This window comes from Aquarana catesbeiana, linkage group LG03, assembly GCF_042186555.1.
Source record: "Aquarana catesbeiana isolate 2022-GZ linkage group LG03, ASM4218655v1, whole genome shotgun sequence".
In the NCBI taxonomy this organism is placed as follows: domain Eukaryota; kingdom Metazoa; phylum Chordata; class Amphibia; order Anura; family Ranidae; genus Aquarana; species Aquarana catesbeiana.
The window spans coordinates 259428185-259452317 of record NC_133326.1 but is presented as its reverse complement, the minus strand read 5'-3'; the positions used below and the strand labels follow the sequence as shown (position 1 = coordinate 259452317).

The window sequence follows — 24133 nt, the reverse complement described above, 5'->3', positions numbered from 1 at the left end:
CATTAGGAGCCTATGGCTTCCCTGCCCTCAGTGTCTCCTTTTTGAGACCAGGAAGTGGAGGAGCAGTGCTGCAGCCAGGACAGCCCTGAAGGGGTGACAGGAGCCAGGGGCTAGGAGAGATGTTTTTACAGTAGAGCAGAGAATGTATTAAGGTAAAAAAAAAAAGTTAGATTTTAGAACTACTTTAACATTTATTAAAGGAACATTGTATGTACTGCAGCTCATCATGGATGTAGAAACATACAGACAGATCTGAGGGCCCCATTGTAGTGTGGACAGGGCATGTAGAATAAAAAGCACAGGTCACTGCACAAGTGCAAATGAGCCCTAAGGGCTGGTTCCCACCAGAGCCATTGTGTGGCGCTGACTAAGACAATATCAAGGGAAATTAACATTGGTGGCAATTGGTGGTGTTCTCACCTATGCGATGCATTGCCTTGCACTCTGGTAAAATGTTGCATGTAGGACTACAACTAACGATTATTTTCATAATCGATTAGTTGGCCGATTATTGTTTCCATTAATCTGTTAAAAACCTTAAAAGTGTGGTGTATAATTTAGTTAATATATGTACAGTTTAAGAAATGTATTCTTAAATATCTCTATGCAGTGATAAATATAAATAACCAACTATATGGTTAGGAAGCAAAATAACTAAACCACTCTGAGAATAACAGACAGAAGAGATATACTGTATACACTATAAGGGCCAGTTCACACCATAGAAACACAGTCCGGATGCCTTCCAGGTGCTTTTCTGCATGCGTGTTTTTGATGTGTTTTTGGTGCGTTTTTGATGCAGTCCAGTGCTTCCCCCCCCCCTCTTTTTCCTTAACCTTAAATAAGGACAAGTGTGTTTCAGTGCATTTTTAGTGCATTCCAGTGCGTTTTTGATGCGTTTTACAGCATTCCAGTGCAGAAAAAAAATGCAGCATGTTCTCCTTTTTTTTTTTTTTTTTTTTTTTTTTTTTTTCTGGAACTGACTGCACTGGTGTGAACTATGCCATTGAAAACCATATAACCTACTTTCCATGCGTTTTTGATGCACAAAAAAAATGTACTGCACTGCATGTGGTGTGAACTGGCCCTGAGGCTGGATTCACACCTATGCAGTTTTAGTGCATTTTGCAGATTTGCACTACAGTCCCTTTAACATGGTTTCCTATGGAACACGTTCTGTAGTGAAAATCTGCAAAATGCAAAAAGCACTAAAACTGCATAGGTGTGAATCCAGCCTTAGAGGAGGTATACTGTATAAACGATTAGAGGAGACATATACTGTATATACTATTAAAGGGTGAATCTGGTAAATTTCATCAGACTCAGATCAAATTTTTTTTAATTTAAAAAAACAATGTCTTCCTTCAAAAAAAATGTAATTTTAAGAACGTTTATTAGATTTTCTAATCGTTAGCGGGGTCAAATCGACGTTCATTTTAAACCACAGTGATGGGAAAATTTGGAAATAATAGAAAACTTCTCAGTCAAAGGAATTATCAGACAGTGTATGTGGTTTTTGTTCAGAAATTACATTCATTTTAAAAACAGAAACGTTAAAAGCAAGTAAAAATTTCAAACCACATTCTTTCAGTCAGCGAATGTACAAAGATTTTTGGTCTGAATATTCTCGTCTGAAAATTGATCCGTGTGGCCAGCATAAGGCTCGGTACACACCTATGTAGTTTGCTTTTGATCTATTTCTGCAGTGCGTTTTGATTTTTACACACATGGTTTTGCATTTTTTTGGCCAGTTTGTCATCGGGGAGATTAAAAAACACACATTTCTGCAAAAACGCTTTACATGCTTATCTGCAGCTTCTCCAAAAAAGCATAGATGTGAACGTGTACCATAGGAAACCATGTAAATGAACTGTAGTGTGTTTCTGCAAAAAGCAACAAAAAACACATAGATGTGAACCAGGTCTAAGACGTTTAGTAATATAATATTACAAAAAACTAAAATTGCCCCTTTTTATAGTACAAAAAAAGCAGATAATCACTACTGTAAAGGGTTCATTTTTTTTTTTTTTTTTTTTTTCTGTAGAACTGTGTAAGTACAGTAGCGATTTATTTGCGCTTTTTGTACTATAAAGGGCTCATTTTAATTGCATAATCAATTAGTTGTCGATTAATCGATTAGTTGTATGCATCATTTTTGCGCAACAAATCACTGTAGCAATGCTATGCCGTGCCTCCCTCTGCAACGGAAAATGTCCAAATGTGATTGCACAGTACAAATAAAGTTTAATAAGAAAAATGTGTTTCCCCTTCCTGCACCATCTTGCCACCATTGTGTTTTCCTGCGCTACATTTAATCAGCAACCATGAAGAAAGTGATGTTATAGGAAATAAGCACACCACACACTGCAAGATAACACCGCTCCATGCAACAAAAAATGCACGCATATCATAAGTAAACACATTGCAAATGGGCTTCAATGTGTTACAGTTATGCACTTTACTGTGTCTTAGCACAGATTCTGTAATCTTTGCATAGTCTTAAATGTAATTGCAATACCTGCAGACCTGTGCTAGGGCCCCCCCACCACCATACTTTAACCATGAAAAGCCCACATAACTGTGCCAGAACCATATTCAGCACAGCCCCATTAATTTAAATGGGACATTGTTCGACAATGGTGGTGCACACTGAGCACGATGGCTATATTTTGGCTGCAGCATGTGTACAGCTCCCTCTAGCTGCTGGTTTGGTTAAGGTGGGGTAGTAAAACCGTGGCTCAGTCACATATTTTTACCACCTCCTTGGTCGCACGAGTGATTAAGCCCTTAGTGTGTGGGTGAGGAGAATACCTATGGCATTTAAGGGAGCTCTAGCTTAAAGCTAGCCATAGATGGAGTGACATTTTGCCCGTTCTGCAGGCACTGGCCAAATGTTGATACCTCTATGGCTGTTCTTGTTTGTGAGAAGTCAATCTCGTGATCGATTTCTCATGAACGGGCATGTTGGAAACTTTTTGTTTGCTCAGTTGTGCAGCCAATCGCTTGCAGCACTGATCATTGTCAACTGTCAGAATAAAATAGCACAGTGAGGAGGATTCCTTCATCCACCTCATTTAGGTAGATGGGGGAATCTGTTCAGTTTGGGCTGATTAAAAAAAAAAAAACTGCTTCATGTATGGGCACCTTCAAACTCTGTGTTTTTCCTATGCCCTGGGAGCCGCAGGAGGCCCATACAGCTCATGTAAACGCTGATGTAACTTGGCACCTAGCACAATGCCGATGATTTGTTTTGCATACAACCACATACATTTGAATAGATCCATCAAATGAAATGACCTGATAAGTGTTCTGTTGCTTTGCTAAGAAGTTTAGACTATAACAAGCCCCTAGGTTGCTTTATTGCTCACTTAAACCATATTTGTGTTTCGTGTATTGAGAGTGGTGCACTGCGGGTCGGCGCTGCCCAGTGCACTCCTATGCATGTGGTGTGAATGGACCCTAAATAATACCAGAATAAACTACAGTGGGGACGGAAAGTATTCAGACCCCCTTACATTTTTCACTATTTGTTATATTGCAGCCATTTGCTAAAATCATTTAAGTTCATTTTTTTTCCTCATTAATGTACACACAGCACCCCATATTGACAGAAAAACACAGAATTGTTGACATTTTTGCAGATTTATTAAAAAAAGAAAAACTGAAATATCATATGGTCCTATGTATTCACACCCTTTGCTGTGACACTCATATATTTAACTCAGGTGCTGTCCATTTCTTCTGATCATCCTTGAGATGGTTCTACACCTTCATTTGAGTCCAGCTGTGTTTGATTATACTGATTGGACTCAATTAGGAAAACCACACACCTGTCTATATAAGACCTTACAGCTCACAGTGCATGTCAGAGCAAATGAGAATCATGAGGTCAAAGGAACTGCCTGAAGAGCTCAGAGAAAGAATTGTGGCAAGGCACAGATCTGGCCAAGGTTACAAAAAAATTTCTGCAGCACTTAAGGTTCTTAAGAGCACAGTGGCCTCCATAATCCTTAAATGGAAGACGTTTGAGGCAACCAGAACCCTTCCTAGAGCTGGCCGTCCGGCCAAACTGAGCTATAGGGGGAGAAGAGCCTTGGCGAAAGAGGTAAAGAAGAACCCAAATATCACTGTGGTTGAGCTCCAGAGATGCAGTCGGGAGATGGGAGAAAGTTGTAGAAAGTCAACCATCACTGCAGCCCTCCACCAGTCGGGGCTTTATGGCAGAGTGGCTTGACGGAAGCCTCTCCTCAGTGCAAGACACATGAAAGCCCACATGGAGTTTGCTAAAAAAACACCTGAAGGACTCCAAGATGGTGAGAAAGAAGATTCTGTGGTCTGATGAGACCAAGATAGAACTTTTTGGCCTTAATTCCAAGAGGTATGTGTGGAGAAAACCAGGCACTGCTCATCACCTGTCCAATACAGTCCCAACAGTGAAGCATGGTGGTGGCAGCATCATGCTGTGGGGGTGTTTTTCAGCTGCAGGGACAGGACGACTGGTTGCAATCGAGGGAAAGATGAATGCGGCCAAGTACAGGGATATCCTGAATGAAAACCTTCTCCAGAGTACTCAGGACCTCAGACTGGGCCGAAGGTTTACCTTCCAACAAGATAATGACCCTAAGCACACAGCTAAAATAACGAAGGAGTGGCTTCACAACAACTCTGTGACTGTTCTTGAATGGCCCAACCAGAGCCCTGACTTAAACCCAATTGAGCATCTCTGGAGAGACCTAAAAATGGATGTCCACCAACGTTTACCATCCAACCTGACAGAACTGGAGAGGATCCCCAAATCCAGGTGTGAAAAACTTGTTGCATCTTTCCCAAAAAGACTCATGGCTGTATTAGATCAAAAGGGTACTTCTACTAAATACTGAGCAAAGGGTCTGAATACTTAGGACCATGTGATATTTCAGTTTTTCTTTTTTAATAAATCTGCAAAAATGACAACAATTCTGTGTTTTTCTGTCAATATGGGGTGCTGTGTGTACATTAATGAGGAAAAAAAATGAACTTAAATGATTTTAGCAAATGGCTGCAATATAACAAAGAGTGAAAAATGTAAGGGGGTCTGAATACTTTCCGTCCCCACTGAAGCTTCCCGATGACCATGAAATGCATTGAGGCTGCGAGTTTGCCCCTATGCTGAAGTCCTTTCCGGTACGGCTGGTTCCGGTTTCTTGCTGTAGTGGAACGCACGCTGAGATGTTGGGAAAAGGTGCATTTGTCGCTGTACACGTTGGTGCTAGCACATTAGCACCTTATAATGTAGGTGAGCACTTTACCATTCCTGCCATTTGGTTTATTTTGAAGCATATTGCACTGTGTGAATATTTTCTTTTTTTTTTTTTTTTTGCTTTAACCGAGCCATATAGTCCTATGGGCACAAGGCTACATCAAGGGATGCATTTTACCTTCCAAAGGATCGGAGCATATGAAGTCTCCCATGATTTAACCATCTAGTGAGTCTTTGTATTTCTCCCACACGAGTGAAGGTGAAGCCCAGCTAAATAAGAGCACCTGTTATCACACAGACATTCTTTGGTGCTTGGTTCCTTTTTGAGGACTTTTCTTCATTTAATTTTGTATTTGTGTGGTTATTATTTATGCACTAAATACCTAAGTTATATTTATATTTGCGTTAGCGACAACTTTATAATTTTAGATGGGGGGGAAATCAGTTCCGTTTGGGCTGATCAAAAAAACCCAAAATTGCTCCATCTATGGGCACCTTCAGCCTAGGTTCAGACTAGTGCGATGCGGGAACCAGCCTGATTACAGCGCCGGTTCGCGCATCACTTCTCTCCCGCAGGAAGTTCACACTACCCTCTGCAAACCGCTGCGGGGGTCAATACATTGTTAATGACACTCCCAGGTCAGATCGCAGTGCGAACTGTGAACTGGCACAGGAATTGGATCGCATAGGTGAGAACACCCATGCGATCCGATTCCAGTCTGGGGAAAAACAAGTCCCTGCACCTTTTTCTGTGTGAATCCAATGCAAGTTCAGCCATACAATTGTATGGCTGAACTCTCATATAAAGCCATACAATTGTATGGCTGAACTCTCATATAAAGCCATACAACTGTATGGCTGAACTCTCATATAAAGCCATACAACTGTATGGCTGAACTCTCATATAAAGCCATACAACTGTATGGCTGAACTCTCATATAAAGCCATACAACTGTATGGCTGAACTCGCATTGCTCAGACATCGCATGTGATCGGCACCCGCAGTGCAGGTGTGAATCACTTGTGTTGTCTGAGATCGCACTAGTCTGAACCTATGCTCAAGCTCTGTGTTTTCCTATGCCCAGGGAGCCGCAGGGGGCCCATACCGCTCACGTAAACGCTGATGTTCCTTGACACCTGGCACAATGCCGATGCTTTTTTGCATACAACCACACACTTTTTGAATAGAGCCATCAAATGAAATGACCTGATAAGTGTGCTGTTGCTTTGCTAAAAAGTTTTTAGAATATAACAAGCCACTAGGTTGCTTTATTGCTTGCTTAAACCATATTTGTGGTTATGTATTGAGAGTGGTGTACTGTGGGTCAGCACTGCCCAGTGCACTCCTATGCATGTGGTGTGAATGGACCTTAAGCCCAGGTTCACACTGAGCTGCGGGAATTAAGCTGTACGAGTTCAGCTGAAGTCACATGATTTCACTCCTGCATGTCAGTCCCGATTTCATAGACATCTTTACGGCTTTCTGCACAGATGTCAATGGAGATCGCAAGCTGAAATCGCAAACAGTAGTACAAAAACTACTTTTTGAAATCGGTGCGGCACTGGCAACGTCCTAATCGCGCACCGTTTTCAAAAAGTAGTTTCTGTACTACTTTTTGCGATTTTTCGGGCTGTGATTTACATTGACATCTGTGCAGAAACCTGCACAGATGTTTCTGAAATCGCGGCCAAAATCGGGACGGACATGCGGAGTGAAATCGTGCAAGTTCAGCTGAACTCGCATGGCTTTATTCCCACAGCTCAGTGTGAACCTGGGCTAAATGATAGCAGAATAAATGTGCTGGGTTGACATCATTTATTATCTCAAGCCAAGGATGGATCTGTTAATTTCTGTGACCTGTGTGTGGAAACGTTTGGAGTATTGGTTGTAAATCCATGGTGTGCTGGTCACTATGTACTTATCTGTGTGGTTGAATGCTTGCTGTGCTTGGTTTCTGCTGTTGATCTCTTTAGTAGATGGTGTCTGAACCAGCAGGGCATGTGGATTTAAGGGGCAGATGTCTTCTTTGTTATAGTTGTTGGTATTGATTGCAAGTAAACCTGTCCTATGCAGGAATACGAACACCCATGCTGAACAGCAAGCACCATAAGGCACCCCTCCCTTCACTAACAAACACTGAAACCCTCTTTACAAAAAAACAACTGCTATTGATTACAGATGGACCTCCTCCCTGACCGCTCACCACAATGCAGGGTTTTAGCATGTTTTGCACTTACTGTATGTTTTATTTTGCCAACATTGTGAACTGTAAACCTGTCACAAACCCGGACATGGCAAACTGAGTATGGGATGGAACACAACGTAAGACATAAATTAAAAAAAGGCAGTACTATTTTTGGACAGAATAAGTGGTGGTATAACACCTATTAGTGTGTATGGATTTTTTTTTTTCCTGTGACCCCCCCCCCCCCCCCCCCCCCCATTGGGTACATTTCCCTTCATTTCCTGCCCCATAGCCAAACCAGGAAGTTAGAGGAAACCCTTCCAAAGTAGGTGTTCCCGAGGATTGCCACTGATCACAGTCCATAAACTGTTAATGAAACAGATAATGTTTGAACATGTTCTCCGCCGATTATCTCCACACACACACACACCTTATTGACTGACACAGAAATGGCCAGTTTATGAAGCTGCGATTTCAGCACTTCCCTGGTGATCTGAGTCAGAATTCACACTCCCCGATACACCAGCTCAGAGGTGGAGAATTGAGGCGGGAAAAAAAAAAAAGTTAGATTATTAACTTCCTTCTTCCTCGATCAGACCCCCCAAGACTGTAACCATGTCCCCCTGTCATATTTATGTATATGTGTGTGTGTGTGTGTATATGTAAATATATTACGTAGAGGGACTATTTATTTTGTTAGGATAAAAGTGGAGTTCCACCCAAAAGTGGAACTTCTGCTCATCTGATTCCTCCCCCCCTCCGGTGCCTCAATTGGCACCTTTCAGGGGGGTGGGGGGGTGCACATACCCGTCTACTACAGTTATTTGCACCCACTTCCTGGATTAGGCTCCCATGGGAGTCATGCCCCTTCCCGCAACCCCCCCCCCCCCCCCCCCCCGCTGTCTCCTGGGGAAACACACAGGTCCCAGGAGATAGCGGGGACCACTTAAGACGCGCAGTGTGACTTGCGCATGCACAGTAGGGAACTGGAAAGTGAAGCCGCAACACTTCACTTCCTGATTCCCTCACAGAGAATGGCGGCGGTAGCAGCCCAGAGCTGAGCGATTGATCGGCTTCGGCTGCCGACATCGCTGGACTCCAGGACAGGTAAGTGTCCATTTATTAAAAGTCAGCAGCTGCAGTATTTGTAGCTGCTGGCTTTTAATATTTTTTTTTTTTTTTTTTTTAGGTGGACTTCCTCTTTAGCTACACCGTCTGTCCGTGTACTGAGCAGTGATAATTTATCACTGCTTAATAAACTGACATTTTGGTGTTTCAGTGAATTTCTGGTACTGTAAATTCTCACGAGATTCCAGTATCAGGGGCCGTTCTCCACTGTTGGAAGCATTTGTAGATCTCTTCACTCCTCCAAAGGAGAGGGAATGCTTGTTTTTCACCAGAACAAGTGTCCCCATTGGATAATAAAGCAAATGATTCTGGACGGCTGCACTTCCAAAAATCATCTTTATTGAAGCTCATGTGACAGGTGGTTAACAGATGGAGCAGGGGACAAGTAGGTAGATGCGTTTTGTGCAAATGTGAGCACTTAGGTAATGACTAATCGCTAACATGCACAAAACACATCTACCTCCTTGTCCCCTGCTCCATCTGTTAACCACCTGCTTCCATAAAGAGCATTTTTGGAAGTGCAGATGTCCAGAATCATTTGCTTTGTGAGACACAGTATGCAAGCTGGGCTAGCACCCAACTAGTGTGTGTGTGTGTGTTAACTAGAGACTCGCTCACCTGGAGCGACTTTCTTTGTTTCATTGAGGACTGTCCCCATTGGATGTTTCCCCCTCTATTTCTGTTCTGGTGACAACTACACACAAATGGATAGGGGGGTATCTCCCTAATGGGGGTGTAATCCCTCTCCACAAGTAAAATACTGCATTTTGGCCACTAGCTGAAGCTGATGATCTTAGGAAATGAATACATTTTAGGCTCCATGCACACTTGCTTAAAAATCGCTGCTTCTACAGGAGTAGTTTTGTGTTCTGCCCATAGAAGCAGCTCAATGGTATTCTATGTGACCGTACACATTAGGACGATTACAGGCATATTTTGAGCTCAGTGTATAGGCTGCATTCACACTTCAGCGATTTTGAAAGCGCTAATGTGTGAATGACAAATTGCGGGACTTGCATTTGAGATGCCATTTATTTTAATGACACCTCAAATTGTGGGTCTGCCGTGATTGTCGCACAATAAATCGCTCTGAAATCGCGGCAATACGCATTGCGGGAAACATATCGCCCAAAAAGGGAAAAAAAAAGGTCAGGAGCTACATTTGGATGACATGCTTCTTGCAATGCGTGTTTCCGCGATTGCAGCGCGATTTATTGCAGCAGACTCGCGCCGTAATTTGAGGTGTCATTCAAATGAATGACATCTCAAATGCGAGTCCCGCGATTTGCCATTCACACATCAGCGTTCTCAAATTGCTGGCAGATTCGCGGGAAATCTGCCCGTGATTCAGAACGCTGAAGTGTAAATGCAGCCTTAGAGGCAGGAAAAAAAAAAAAAAACGCCTTCTGATTGGAGGATTCTGTCAGAAAAAGCGCATAACTGTGTACAAAAATGCTCTATATGAGTGTTTTGTTTTTTTCTGCCAAGGGAACTGGCATTTTTTTTTTTTTTATACGTCCGGTATGCATGTAGCCATAGTAAGAAGAGATGTAATAATGTAACAATTCTATAAAATGCTGGCGAATAAATGTAACCATTGCTACTACGGGATCTCAGTTTTATATGCAACTTCCCTCCAGAGTTCTTTGGAATTGTTACATAACTCTTCTTACTAAAAGTGTATTTATTTCCTATGATCCTTAGCTGCTGTAGTGGCCATAATACGAGAAGTGGCGGATGAGGAAAGGATTCTGGCTGTGTGGATCAGCACTGTGTTTAACCCTTAAACTACTGCAATAGGGTAGAGCAGCACTGCTTGTAACATGCCCAGTGGGTAGATCTTTTCCCTGACTGTAAACTCTTGTTTACGGTACCGGTCTTTTGCCTGCAGTCCTACAGTAACAGGGACTCTCCTCATTTCATGAATGGGTGTAATCAGTGACTGACAGGACACTGATCACATTTTTTCATGCTGCCGTCGCCACACTTGGCTATTCTGCCATTGCTGCTAAGTTGTTTACTTTGCTGTCGGTGAGACCAGCATTCTCTCTACTTCTTGGTCTCATCACCAATGTTTTTTCTTCAGGGTGGAGAGCGATGAGATTAGTGAACAAGACTTTGATGTTCAGTGATCTCATTTTAAGACCCCTTTCACACTGGAGGCATTTTTCAGGTGCTTTAGCGCTAAAAATAGCACCTGGAAAATGCCCCATGTGCAGTCCGAGTGTGAAAGCCCAAGTGCTTTCACGCTGGAGCACTGTGGTGGCAGGACGTCAAAAAGAGTCCCGCAAGCAGCTTCTTTGAGGCGCTTTAGAATTGGTGTGTTCACCGCTCCTAAAGCACCCCTGCCCATTGAAATCAGTGAGAGGCGCTTTGTGGGCACTTTTAACCCTTTATTCGGCCGCTAGCAAGGGTTAAAAGCGCCCCGCTAGCAGCTGAAAAGCGCCTCTAAAATGACGGTAAAGTGCTGCTAAAACTTTACCGCCGACGCCCCCGTGCTGGCAGTGTGAAAGGGCTCTTAGTGTAACTAAATAGAAATGTTCATTGGCACTTCCTGAATCAGTGGCAGTCCCAGTGCTAGCTGGCACAGGAGAAAGAGATTGCGAACTCCACATCCTTGATTTTTTTTTTTCTCCAGCAGAATGTGGAGACATCAGGGGTTTAGTTCCACTTTAAGTGTGGTAAAAAAGCTAAAAAATAAAACTGTATAATATAAAATATACACACACACCCCTGTGTATTACGCCATTATGATGCACATGTATATAAACCCCCTTTTTTACTGCACAAATAAAAGCCTTGTTAAAAAAAAAAAAAAAATTGTTATACTTGCCTGCTCTGTGTAGTGGTTTTGCACAGAGCAGCCTGAATCCTCCTCTTCTCGGGTCCCACGCTGGGGCTCCTGGCCCCTTCCTCCTGCTGGGTGACTTTTTAAGACCTGGTTCACACCTATGCTGTGCATTTTATGGAAAGGGACAGGAATTTTTTTCTGTTTTTTAGAATTCAGTGGATCAGAAATGTGTATTGAAAAATGCAAAATGCACCTGGAATATGCAAACTGCAACCTGCTTAGGTGTGAACCAGGCCTAAAACCATTTTAAGGCCCATTCAAACAAGGGCACACTGTGCTGCAATGTATGTGTTTTCTTCATACATTATAGCTTGCAATATGTGCTTAAATGAATTGGGCTTTTTTAGTTTACAATAGAGTGGGGAAGCATTAGAGCTCCAGTTGAGTCTTTTCAGCTATTGGGGGCTCCGTTAGAGTGATTTAACCTCACTTCCTGTGCTGCTGACAATGGTTTCCCCAGACAGGAAGTGAGGGGAAATTTGCAATAGTAACACAGACAAAAACAAAAAAATCTGATTAGTTCTCTTCTACTAAAGTTTTTTTTTTTCCTGTATATGCTACATAGTTAGTCTGATTAAAAAAAAGACACAAGTCCATCCAGTTCAACCAAGATGAACTGTCCAAACCTCGGAGAGTTCACCCACTTCCTGTCAGGTAAAATAATGGTGGCGGGACAAGAAGTGAGGTTATATCTCTAGCAAAGCTCTGGGTGAATGAACATTTCATGATCTATAACATTTTCGTCTAAACCGTGTCTCCAGAGGAAAACGCAGAAAGTTGCATTCCTTTTAGTAACAATTTTTTAAAAATTAGTTTTGCCCCAAGTTTCCCTTTAAACTCCTGTATGTTCCATATAATATTAGGAGTGAGCCTGCATTTTGTTGCGGTGACACAATGCATACAATATGGTGCTGTGTTACTGAAATATCCATGAAAATAAAAGCTGCATGAATCGGATCACTCGTATCAAATCAAAATGACCCACATTTTGAAGGCATAGCTCGGGCTAATGATTTTTGTGTAAGCCCTGCTCTTTATTTTATTTCCTCTCTAATGGAGAAAAACTGTTCATTTATACAGCTATTCATCCAGGAAACGTTTTATCTGCAGATTGAATATTCTGCTATTGTGAAAGAAAAAAAGGACCCAGCATATATCGGAAAAATACTGCAATGTGGCCACTAGGTGGGAATCATAGAAAATACTTTTTCCATATGATTTTGAGCTCCATCTGGTGGCCATAATGCAGTATTTTCCCAAAACTCTCTATTTTTTTATGGGTGAGTAGCATTCAAGTGATAGAAGAAGGAGAACATTAGATTTTGCTCCATTCACACGGAATGAATGTACCAGCAATGCCGTTTGACGAATATATATGCAAACTTTTTTTTTTTTTTTTTTTTTAACATACACCCCATGGAGTCTGGGCAATGGTTTACTGGTTCTCGAAAAGCTGGCCATAAATGTATTCCTACTACCATTTGTGCAAAATAATATACATAATTTATTATTACTTTTATTATTTTGCGTATGTTGCACAAATGGTAGTAGGAATACATTTATGAAGGTTTGCACACATAGTAAAAGATTTAGGAATAAGCAGTACCCTTTTCCTCATTGTACTACATATTTTGATCAAAAGTAGGACAGCAGCTCTTTCTGATTTTCATTATTTTTGAGTTTCATGTATAGAGGTTATAGTTAATTGTTTGAATTAAAACTGTGCCACAGATCTCAATCTCTTTTAATAAAGCTGGCTATACATGGTTCAGATTTTTTTATTCAGCCAGTAGGCTGAAAGAAAAGAAAAAACGGAACTGATTCCCCCATCCACACATTCGAGATGGATGGAAGGGAATCCTACTCGCTGCCCTATTGTATTCTGACCATGGGGTTAATTTTCCGCTCTCAGAATACACCGATCAGAGCTGCAGCTGTTAATCGAGCAGCTTTTATCCGACAGGGTGGTTGAATGTACAGTTGTGCTCATAAGTTTACATACCCTGGCAGAATTTATGATTTCTTGGCCATTTCCAGAGAATATGAATGATAACACAAAAACTGTTGTGTTTGGCTGAAGCCAATGGCCCTGATCAAAAGTTTACATACCCTGGTGATTTTGGCCTGATAACATGCACTCAAGTTGGCACAAAGGGGTTTGAGTGGCTATTAAAGGTAACCATCCTCACCTATGATCTGTTTGCTTGTAATTAGTGTGTGTATATAAGGTCAATGAGTTTCTGGACTCCTGACGGATCCTTGCATCTCTCAGCCAGTGCTGCACTGACGTTTCTGGATTCTGAGTCATGGGGAAAGCAAATGAATTGTCAAAGGATCTGCGGGAAAAGGTAGTTGAACCTTATAAAACAGGAAAGGGATATAAAAAAGATGTCCAAGGAATGGAGAATGCCAATCAGCAGGGTTCAACCTCTAATCAAGAAGTGGAAAATGAGGGGTTCTGTTGAAACCAAACCACGGTCAGGTAGACCAACTAAAATTTCAGTCACAACTGCCAGGAAAATTGTTCGGAATGCAAAAAAACCCCACAAATAACTTCAGGTGAAATGCAGAACTCTAAAAACGTGGTGTGGCTTTTTCAAGATGCACAATAAGGAGGCACTTGAAAGATGAACTGCATGGTCGAGTCACCAGAAGAAAGCCATTACTACGCAAATGCCACAAAGTAACTCAATACGCAAAACAGCACAGAAACAAGCCTCAAACCTTCTGGCACAAAGTCGCTAAGAGTGATAAGACCAAAATTGAGCTTTCTGGCCACAACCATAAATGCTACATTTGGAGAGGAGTCAAGGCCTATGATGAAAGGTACACCATTCCTACTGTGAAACACGTAGGTGGATCGCTGATGTTTTGGGGATGTGTGAGCTACAAAAGCCACAGGAAATTTGTTCAAAATCGATGGCAAGATGAATGCAGTATGTTATCAAAAAGTACTGGAGGAACATTTGCATACATCAGCCAGGAAGCTGCGCATGAAACCTACTTGGACATTTTAACATGACAATGATCCAAAACACAAGGCAAAGTCAACCTGTCATTGGCTACAGCAGAATAAAGTGAAGGTTCTGGAGTGGCCATCTCAGTCTCCTGACCTCAATATCATTGAGCCATTCTAGGGAGATCTCAAACGTGCAGTTCATGCAAGACAGCCCAAGAATTTCCAGGAACTAGAGGCTTTTTTGCCAAGAGGAATGGGCAGCTTTACCATCTGGGAAGATAAAGAGCCTCATCCACAAAAGACTTCAAGCTTTCATTGCTGTTAAAGGGGGCATTACACGGTATTAAGAACTGGGTTATGTGAACTTTTGATCAGTGTCGTTTGGGTAGTTTCTGTTGTCATTATGAATTAAAAAGAGTAAACACAGTTGATTGATAACAAATTGGGCCCCTTCAGAGTAATGTCATAATGGGCTAGAATGCACTGTAACCTAGGGCTGGGGAAAAAAACGATTTTAATCCTGAATCGAGTTGTGCGCTCAAATTGATTCAGATTTGAAGAAAATCGATATATTTTTTTTTTTTTAATACTACTTTTTTTTTTTCCCTTCAGAGTTTCGGATTTGCAGAGCGCACAGAGGACACAGGAGGCTTTATTCCCGATGTAGCCAGCAGTGAGGGGGCGGAGGCCGGGAGTTCTATTGACGCGCTGACTCCGTCCCATGTAGCCTGTATGCTCAGAAAAGAACGGCTCTATACTGGCTGGGTAATACAGCGGGGCGGGGGCCAGAAGCTCCACTGACACGCCCACTCCAATCACTGCTTACTACAGTACAGCCGCTCTGTTCCGAGTGGAGCTCCCAGCCGCCCCGCCCCCTCTGCTAGCTAGCGTGCGAATACAGCCTCATGTGTCCTCTGTGCAGTGCACTCTGCAAAGCTGTCATCGGGGCCTCAATTCACAGGTAATCTTGTGCAGTATATCCGCAGTCTCTGATAACCATCGTGCAGTATATCCGCAGTCTGATAACCGTCATGCAGTATGTCCGCAGTCTCTGATAACCGTCATGCAATACCACAGTCTGATAACCGTCATGCAATATATCCGCAGTCTCTGATAACCGTCATGCAATATATCCGCAGTCTGATAACCGTCATGCAATATATCGGCAGTCTCTGATAACCATCGTGCAGTATATCCGCAGTCTCTGATAACCGTCATGCAATATATCCGCAGTCTGATAACCGTCATGCAATATATCGGCAGTCTCTGATAACCATCGTGCAGTATATCCGCAGTCTCTGATAACCGTCATGCAATATATCCGCAGTCTCTGATAACCGTCATGCAATATATCCGCAGTCTCTGATAACTGTCATGCAGTATATCCGGCATCTGCAGTCTCTGATAACCTCACACTGACTTTTCGGTTAGAGAAAGGGTTTGCCTTTGCAATTTTGTTTGTTGATGCACTTTTTAATTAATATAATAAAAAAAAAATCGGATTGGAATCATTGAGTTTTTTTATATAAAAACACAGATTTTTTTTGGGGGGGGGGGGGGAGAGAGAATCTCCCAGCCCTACTGTAACCTAGCACATTATGACAGACCTAACTTTAAAAAAAAAAAAAAAAAAAAAGCCCTCCAGCGGCGTGCTGTCAACACCATCAGGGCTTCCATCTTCACCTGGTCTTCCTTCTAGGTTTGCAAGCTCCGGCCATTTAAATGGCCGAGCTCTGACGGCGTCACTCCCATGCGTGCGCATGGGAGTCACTGCCGTGGCAAAGCTCTCCAGTGATGTCACCAGCTGCTACACATGTAAATATCTCCAGTACGGTGCACGTTTAGGAATATTTACTGTACCTACAGGTAAGCCTTGTTATAAGCTTGCCTATAGGTACAAATAAAAAAAGCCAACTTTACTACTGCTTTAACTGCAAGGACTGCTAGAACAAGTAGGTCAGGAAATCCAGTGCCTTCTTGTAATAAGCCCAGACCATGTACAAGTTTCTGTCCTTCCCTTTTAGTTTTTATGCTTATTGTATTGTGCTTTGTTCATTTATGAATACATAATGATAATGAATATATTTTTTCTTTCATAGGAAATCAAGTCTCAGGGTCATTATAACCATGCATATAGCAGTGAATCCATGGGTCGGAAAAGTCACATAGATGACTACAGTACGTGGGATATTGTTAAAGCCACACAGTAAGTCTTTAGTGGATAATATTTTGTGTCTGTTTTTCTTCATGTTCAAGTCAAGCATGGGGTGCTTGACTCTATTTTCTAGTTTTTCACCAGGGAAAGGTACTGGTATGCTCTGGTATATTACCATCTCCTTGTCTGCTAAAACATATGGACACCTATGGGATTACAATTAAAAATAAGCTGTCAACAAGTGAGCAGGTAGTGCTGGGATATCTCAATAGAAAGTCTAGCATGCTCTGAAAACATAGAAAAAGCCTATAATAAAGTTTTTTTTTTTTTTTTTTTTTGTAGTTTCTATATTACTGGTGCTGTGCAACCAGACTATTCCATACAGCCGTGGTATATACCAAATAAGACCGATACGAAAAAATAAAGATACAAAAGTGTTTGTAAAAATTGCTAAAAAAAAATTGCAATTGTTTAAAAACACCTTCTTCTTTTTTTTTTTTTTTTTTATGTTCTAATAAAGTATTGTGGAATGCTACAACCCTTGGACCTCGAGTGTGTGTGTTTTTTTTTTTTTTTTTTTTTTTTTTGTATGTGTAATCTAGCTGTACTAATATCTATAGCCCATATTAAATGCTTATTTGTAAAGGATTATATTATATTTTATATTACAAAAAGTATTGGGACGCCTGCCATTACACGCACATAAACTTTGATGGCATCACAGTCTTAGTCCGTAAGGTTAAATATTGAGTTGGCCCACCCTTTGCAGCTATAACCGCTTTAACTCTTCTGGGAAGGCTGTCCACAAGGTTTAGAAGTGTGTCTATGGGAATGTTTGACCATTCTTCCAGAAGCGCATTTGTGACGTCAGGCACTGATGTTGCACGAAAAGGCCAGTGTTCACCCCACAGTGTTTGGGTTTTTTTTTTTTTTTTTTTCCTCTAAGTTCAGATTTTCATTTAATTGAATTCTCCACCCATGTGCTGTCCTAAAGCATGATGTTTGATATACTCTGAGGTTAAAGTATAACTAGAGGCAATTTTTTTTTTTTTTTTTTTTAATTTTTAGGATTGAATAGAGTGTAGAGGGGTTGGAACGCTTGTCCGTTTTTATTGCTGTCTGCGCCCCTGTTAAGGAGATCCATGCTCTAAATGTTTGCTGTTTACCATTATCATTGGAAGAGAAAGTATGAATTTTGGGTTGTCCCCAGAAAAGTAATAGAGGGGAAATCTTCCCCTAATTTACAGGGATTTCCTCTCACAGATATCAAGAAGAAATCTGACAGGGGTTATAATCCTCCTTATACTTTAATGCCCCATACACACGGTTGGACTTTTTTCGGACATTCCGACAACAAAATCCTAGGATTTTTTCCCACGGATGTTGGCTCAAACTTGTCTTGCATACACACGGTCACAAAAAGTTGTCGGAAAATCCGATCGTTCTAAACGCGGTGACGTAAAACACGTACGTCAGGACTATAAACGGGGCAGTGGCCAATAGCTTTCATCTCTTTATTTATTCTGAGCATGCGTGGCACTTTGTCCGTCGGATTTGTGTACACACGATCGGAATTTCCGACAACGGATTTTGTTGTCGGAAAATTTTATCTCCTGCTCTCCAACTTTGTGTGTCGGAAAATCCGATGGAAAATGTCCGATGGAGCCCACACACGGTCGGAATTTCCGACAACACGCTCCGATCGGACATTTTCCATTGGAAAATCTGACCATGTGTACGGGGCATAAGAGTGTGATCAGAAAAGATGAAAGGGAAGTAGGAAATTGCACATCATAATCCATGATGGCATCTTGGGTAATTTTCTAAAATATGTATTGACCTGTTTTGTTTTACCATGGAATTTTTAAAACCTGTAGTTCTTTAGATTAATTTCACCTGGTAAACATATTTTCATGGAGGATTAGTAGGTGGTATATTACTAGCAACTTAAACAAATCATATTTAGTTGCTTGTGATTACTAAAGCACGATGAAGTCACTCCAGATGTCAATTGTCATTATTGGGTATTGAAACTTGAGCTATTAAGCTCTGTAAACAGTGCTATTCATTAACTTAGCTTCAATACTGGGCACTTTTACCCCCTTCCCGCCCAGGCCAATTTCCAGCTTTCAGCGCTGTCACAGTTTTAACAGAAACTGCACGGTCAGGCAACACTGTATCCAAATGAAATGTCTATCATTTTCTTCCCACAAATAGCGCTTGAATAAATTGAAAGTTTTGAGATTCTCCTAAATGCTCTCTTGAAATTGCAGCCAACGCTAGTTGCATGGCCAGGCCTGCAAGATTAAATATGTCAAACTGCAGCTAACTGGATTAGGACAATGGTCAACCATCATGGCCCTGTATTTCATGATCTTGCTGTTATAGATAAATTACAACAAATGCCTTCTGTTCTACTTTTTTGTGTAGATGACCTAGATTAGCACATGTTATGAGCCAAATTTCTAGAATGTCTTTATTCTCCATTTTTATATGCGCAGTATCTTTTCATTAAAAACTTGGATGGCAGAAATTACTCGTAAAAGGCACTTCAAATATATGCCTTTCCAAAGAAGGTATTTGTTCAGTGAGGTACTTCATTTATCAGGTCACAAGTGGGAAGGTTTTACTTCCACAGCGAATAGTCCCAAAACCACCTTCTTCAGGAGCCCTTAGCTCTCCAAAACACAGAGGACCTCTCTAATATAAGCAAGCTTCAGCTTAAAAACATATTCTTGAAGGGTAGCGATCGCGCTGGACTGACTTGGTTGGTCACTGGTTGTAGATAGGAGGTCCAAAAGGCACGGTAAGAAAGGTTTCTTTCCAGAGTTTGATGCCCGACTGTTTTGTGAAGATTGTAAACCCTGTTATGGGCTGCTACCTCAGGGTGATACCGGGTGGTCGCCCCCATAGTGATCAAAGGAGGTGAATGTAAAGGAGCACCCGAAATGCAGTAGTTGTGAAATAAACAGCTTTATTTGGAATATAAATGGTAGAATATAGCCAGTGCGTTTCGGGGGACAAAGCACTCCCCCTTCCTCAGGGCAGGTCTGGGAATATCCAACTGTCAGCTGAGGCTTGAGAGGCAGCATTGAATATCCTCTGCATCCAGAGTGTTCACAAAGGCTTTAGTGCCTCTGTTGTACTGCTCAGAACTTGGGAAATAGACTTCACAGGTTACCTGGATGACCTTCATCTGAAGGTCTCATCTCTCTTCAGTTCTCATCTCTCTCTCAGCTAAGCTATCAGAAAATGTCCACAAGACATTTCAGTTGCTCCAGACCTTCAAGTGGGTTATCAGTTTTAACAAATCTGCTCTCTAGCCTTTCCTTCTCCTGGAATACTTAGGTTTGGTCCTTAACAGATCTCAAGCAAATGTCTTCTTCCCAGAAAAAGTTCTTTTTCTTAAGAGCACATGCTCAGCTCTTGAAATTCAAGAGACTTTCCACTTGGGATTCTCCATGAGAGTTCTGGGCCTAATAGAAGTGTCCTTCAAAGCAGTATAATTTGCCCAGTTCTATTCAGGAAATCTCCAACAAAATATCTTGTTGGTCTGCAACAAACAGGCTTCTTCTATTTGCCAATGCTCCTGTCAGGCCAAGCAAGGAACTCCCTAACAGTGGGGGAAGTCCTTTATTTCCTATCACTGGAAAGTGATCACAACAGACACAAGTCTGACAGACTGGGGAGGAGTGTTCCAATCCCTAACATTCCAAGGAACATTGTTTCTGGAGAAGCCAACGTTTCTATCAACATCTTGGAGCTCTGAGCAGTCAGTTTGGCCCTGCAACGGCTAGACCTTTCTTCAGAAGGGGCACCCAATTAGGGTGCAGTCAGAAAATGCCACAATGGTTGCTTATATCAGCTATCAAGGGGGCCCCAGGAGTCTGGTTGCCTTGAGGGAAGTGAACCAGTTCATCTTTTGGACATAAACTCACTGCAAGCCACATTTTCAGGAGTGGAGAACTGGAGAGTGGATTATCTTGGTGGCTATTGCCTGGATCAGGGGGAATGGGCCCGTCATCAAATTTCTTCAATCTGATATGCCAAAAATGGGGGTTTCCAGATGTGGAAATAGTCTCCATAGTTAAAAACAAATTGACTCCATTTGTTGTCAGAATCGGGGCATAAGAGCTTTTCCTTATTCTTTTCAATGGCAAGGTTGTCTTATTCCCAAGGCCATCCTTTTCCTCCGAATGTGCTCTCTGCATTCCACCACAATGAGGACATTGTCCTTCTATCCTTACGCCATGCTCCAAAGCATCCTATGGAAATCTCTTCACATTTCCTGGACCTAGAGCCATTAAAATATACCTCAACGCTACTGCTCCAATCAGACAAACAAATTCCTTCTTTGTTCTGTTCTCTAGACCTCGCAGAGGACACCCTGCTTCAAAGTTCACCATTTTACAATAAGTACAAAATCTGATTACAAGAGCTTCTACATGCCCATTTCACCAGATCAGTGTGTGTTTTCTGTGCATTTCAGCACCAAACCTTGGTGGACCGATTTGTATAAGGCAGCCACATGGTCTTCTATGTATACTTTTTCACATTTTTACCAAGTGGATGTCCAATCATCTGCTGATGCAGTTTTTGGCTGCGAGGTTCTCACAGCTGCTCTCTGAGATTAGTTATTTTGACCCTTGTTGGGCCTGTTGGCACAGTTCTTTTTCCCTTGTTGCGCACCCTTTATATTCCTTGCTTGAGGATGTCCCATGGTGCTTGTGTCAAAGTGATTGTAAAGTCTCAGTACCTAAAAAGCAAAATGAATCACTAATCCAGTGCTTGTGGAAAATAAATTGGCATAGATAAAAACATGTAAGCAGCTGCTATAATATACAAAGTAATCAATATCACATATGCTTAAAACAATAACACACAGATGTAATCCTGAAGCAAGAACAGCGCTCATTCGGTGTATTGCACACCTCGCTTCCAAACAGTTCAATGTGATTGCACCCTGTGACAGGTGAGTCCATCTAAAAATGTCTCCTCTGAGTGTTTCTTTGGGGATTATTTGGGTGTATGTATAAGCAAACCTTCACCACACCTTGTGATACTGCTCCCCTCAGAATTTGCACTCACCAGATATGTAATGTAAATGTGACTTTTGGTCATATCTTTCGCATCATGTCACTTGAGATCAAGATCTTCCACCTGTTTCAGTATCTCATAACAACAGGAAACAGACCTCATAGCATGATCCTGTTAAGGCTTTATTCCCATTAGAACCCCCTTTTTTTTACGTTGCACTTAAAAATAAAATAATTAAAAACCAGCATTTGATTTATATAAAAGATGCTCCTGCAGTACGATCTCTCTCGCCGATCCTTGGAAATCCTATCGGCGGTGATTCCTGGGTAGAGTTCGTAGCTGCTGGCAGTGTCACAAGCCGTGTGGTCACATACGTTCTCTGCTGAAAACGGATTACAGGAGTGCAAAACGAATTGCACTCCTGTGATCCAAAAAAGTACAGACAAATGAGCTTTTGCTATACTTCTCCTTTTTAAGGTAAGAGAAATTTTGACTTGCCAGCAAATTTTACATTCTGGAATAAATGACACGGCCCACCCACCTTTACTCCCTATTGCATGCTACTAACCTGAGGCCTTAGAGTGGAGTAGTGTTATAGGGGAGGGCTCCGGAGAAGGGGGGGGACACACCTATAACCCACGGTCTATGATTATTCTGCCTGTGTCCTGTACTGTACATAGTTTAAAGTGTCACTTTAAACTATGTCCAGTCACTGCATGTTTCTGTTTTGTTGGAATTCCACGTTAAACTGAACTATAAGCATTTACATTGGGAAAGCTTGGGAAACAAAAAATGTCGTTTTTGGAGTGAATGCTTAGCTGGGCTAAATTGTGGCTTTTGCATAAAAGCACTGTTGATTTTAGAGCAACAACTAATACTGGTGAGTTTAGGAAATACTCATCGTGTTGAAAAGTCCTGTGAGCAGTGGTCCCCTTTAATGCATTGTAAAGGCATGATCCCTTTACCCCATCTATGCTGCATCCAAACTTCAAAAGGTTTATGAAGGATAGTCCTGATGATGATTTGAAGTGAAGCACAGGTACCTGTCTGTCTTGGGGACAGATCTGTCTTTCTTTCTTCTTTCTTCTTTCTTCTTTCTTCTTTCTTCTTTCTTCTTTCTTCTTTCTTCTTTCTTCTTTCTTCTTTCTTCTTCCTCCTCCTCCCTTTTTTTTTTTTTTTTTTTTTTTTTTTTTTTTTTTTTTTTTTAAATTTTGCACAGTAGACATAAAATGTATGCAGTAGTTAAGTGCCTTTTTTGTTGTTTTGTTCTTCATTTTCTGTTTTTCTTTTAAGGTATGGAATCTATGAACGCTGTAGAGAGCTAGTGGAAGCAGGCTATGATGTGCGACAGCCTGACAAAGAGAATGTTACTCTGCTTCACTGGGCTGCCATCAATAATAGGATAGATCTGGTGAAGTAAGTATCACATCATGAAAATGGCATCCTTGTTACTATCTCACAGCTAGGAAAGTGCCCAAGTCATGTCCACACTGAACATGGGCTGTCTGCAGACTGTATGGCGACAGCTATGTAGACATCTGACGTCTCTGTAGAATCTGCGATTAGCTATTTACAAGCAGCTAAGCTTGGAACCTGATTCACTGTAACGGGCAGTTTTGTAAAATTATTAATATCTGGGAATTGAATGCATTCAATCTGAGATTAATTGTATGTTCATGGTTATGTCATTAAAAGTGATTAGTGGCATAAACAGAGGAGAACAGCTGCAGCAACCAAATTATATTAATGAAATGAAGCAGCCTGGTTGTAGCAAATCCACTCAAGTCAAATATTTTACATTGCATTGTCTTTTAAAAACTGTATATGTTTTCATTCATTTAACTAGATTTATGCTGTACTTTGGCTGGAGCCTAACACATCCTTTAGACCTGGCAGTGTTAAAGCGGAGCTCCAGGCTCCTTCAGAAAAAAATAAGTCAACAGCTACAAATACTGTAGCAGTGTAGCTGCTGACTTTTAATATTGGGGCACTTGCTCGTCCAGGAATCCTGCGGTGTCTTCACCCAAACCGAGTTATCAATCGGCTCTGGTGCTGCCGCTGCCATCTCGGCTAAGGGAAACGGCAATGAAGCCTTGTCGCTTCACAGCTGAATCCCTACTGCGTATGTGCGCTGCGCTTTGTGAATGGCCCGGTGGCAAGGGATGGAGGAGTGGGAGCGGATACCTGTCAAATGCCAAATGTGGCAGCAGAGGTGGGGAGGAGGCAGACAAGCGGAGCTCTGCTTTAAGGTGACCATACACTATGCAGTCTAATTGTACAATCACCTTTAGCTCTGCCTACAACTATGTAGTATAAGTGCCTGCTTGATTTAAAATAAATTGAATTGATTGGTTAAGCATGCACTTGGTAGATATAAAGAAATTGTACAGATTCTGTAGGGTAAGACCAGCTTAAATGAGAAGTAATATATTTTTTTTGAGATTCATACTTACCTCGGTGGATAGAGCATCAGACTGATGCTGCAGCTGTCCCCCACTGTCTCTGCACTGAGAACCGAGCCACCGAACACCGCCGATGGCTTGGTTCACACTCCTCCCCAAGCATAGCGATGCCGACT

General features: G+C 41.7%; 1 protein-coding gene across 1 annotated transcript in view; it reads left to right on the top strand.

Annotated features, from left to right (window-relative positions):
• Window positions 1–24133, top strand: part of ZDHHC17 (zDHHC palmitoyltransferase 17) — a gene marked incomplete in the record, with an annotated part of 86524 nt that overhangs the window by 3036 nt on the left and 59355 nt on the right. The window contains 2 exon segments of the mRNA XM_073620007.1: window positions 16463–16569; window positions 22849–22971. Of these exon segments, the coding sequence (XP_073476108.1) occupies window positions 16463–16569; window positions 22849–22971 (230 nt within the window).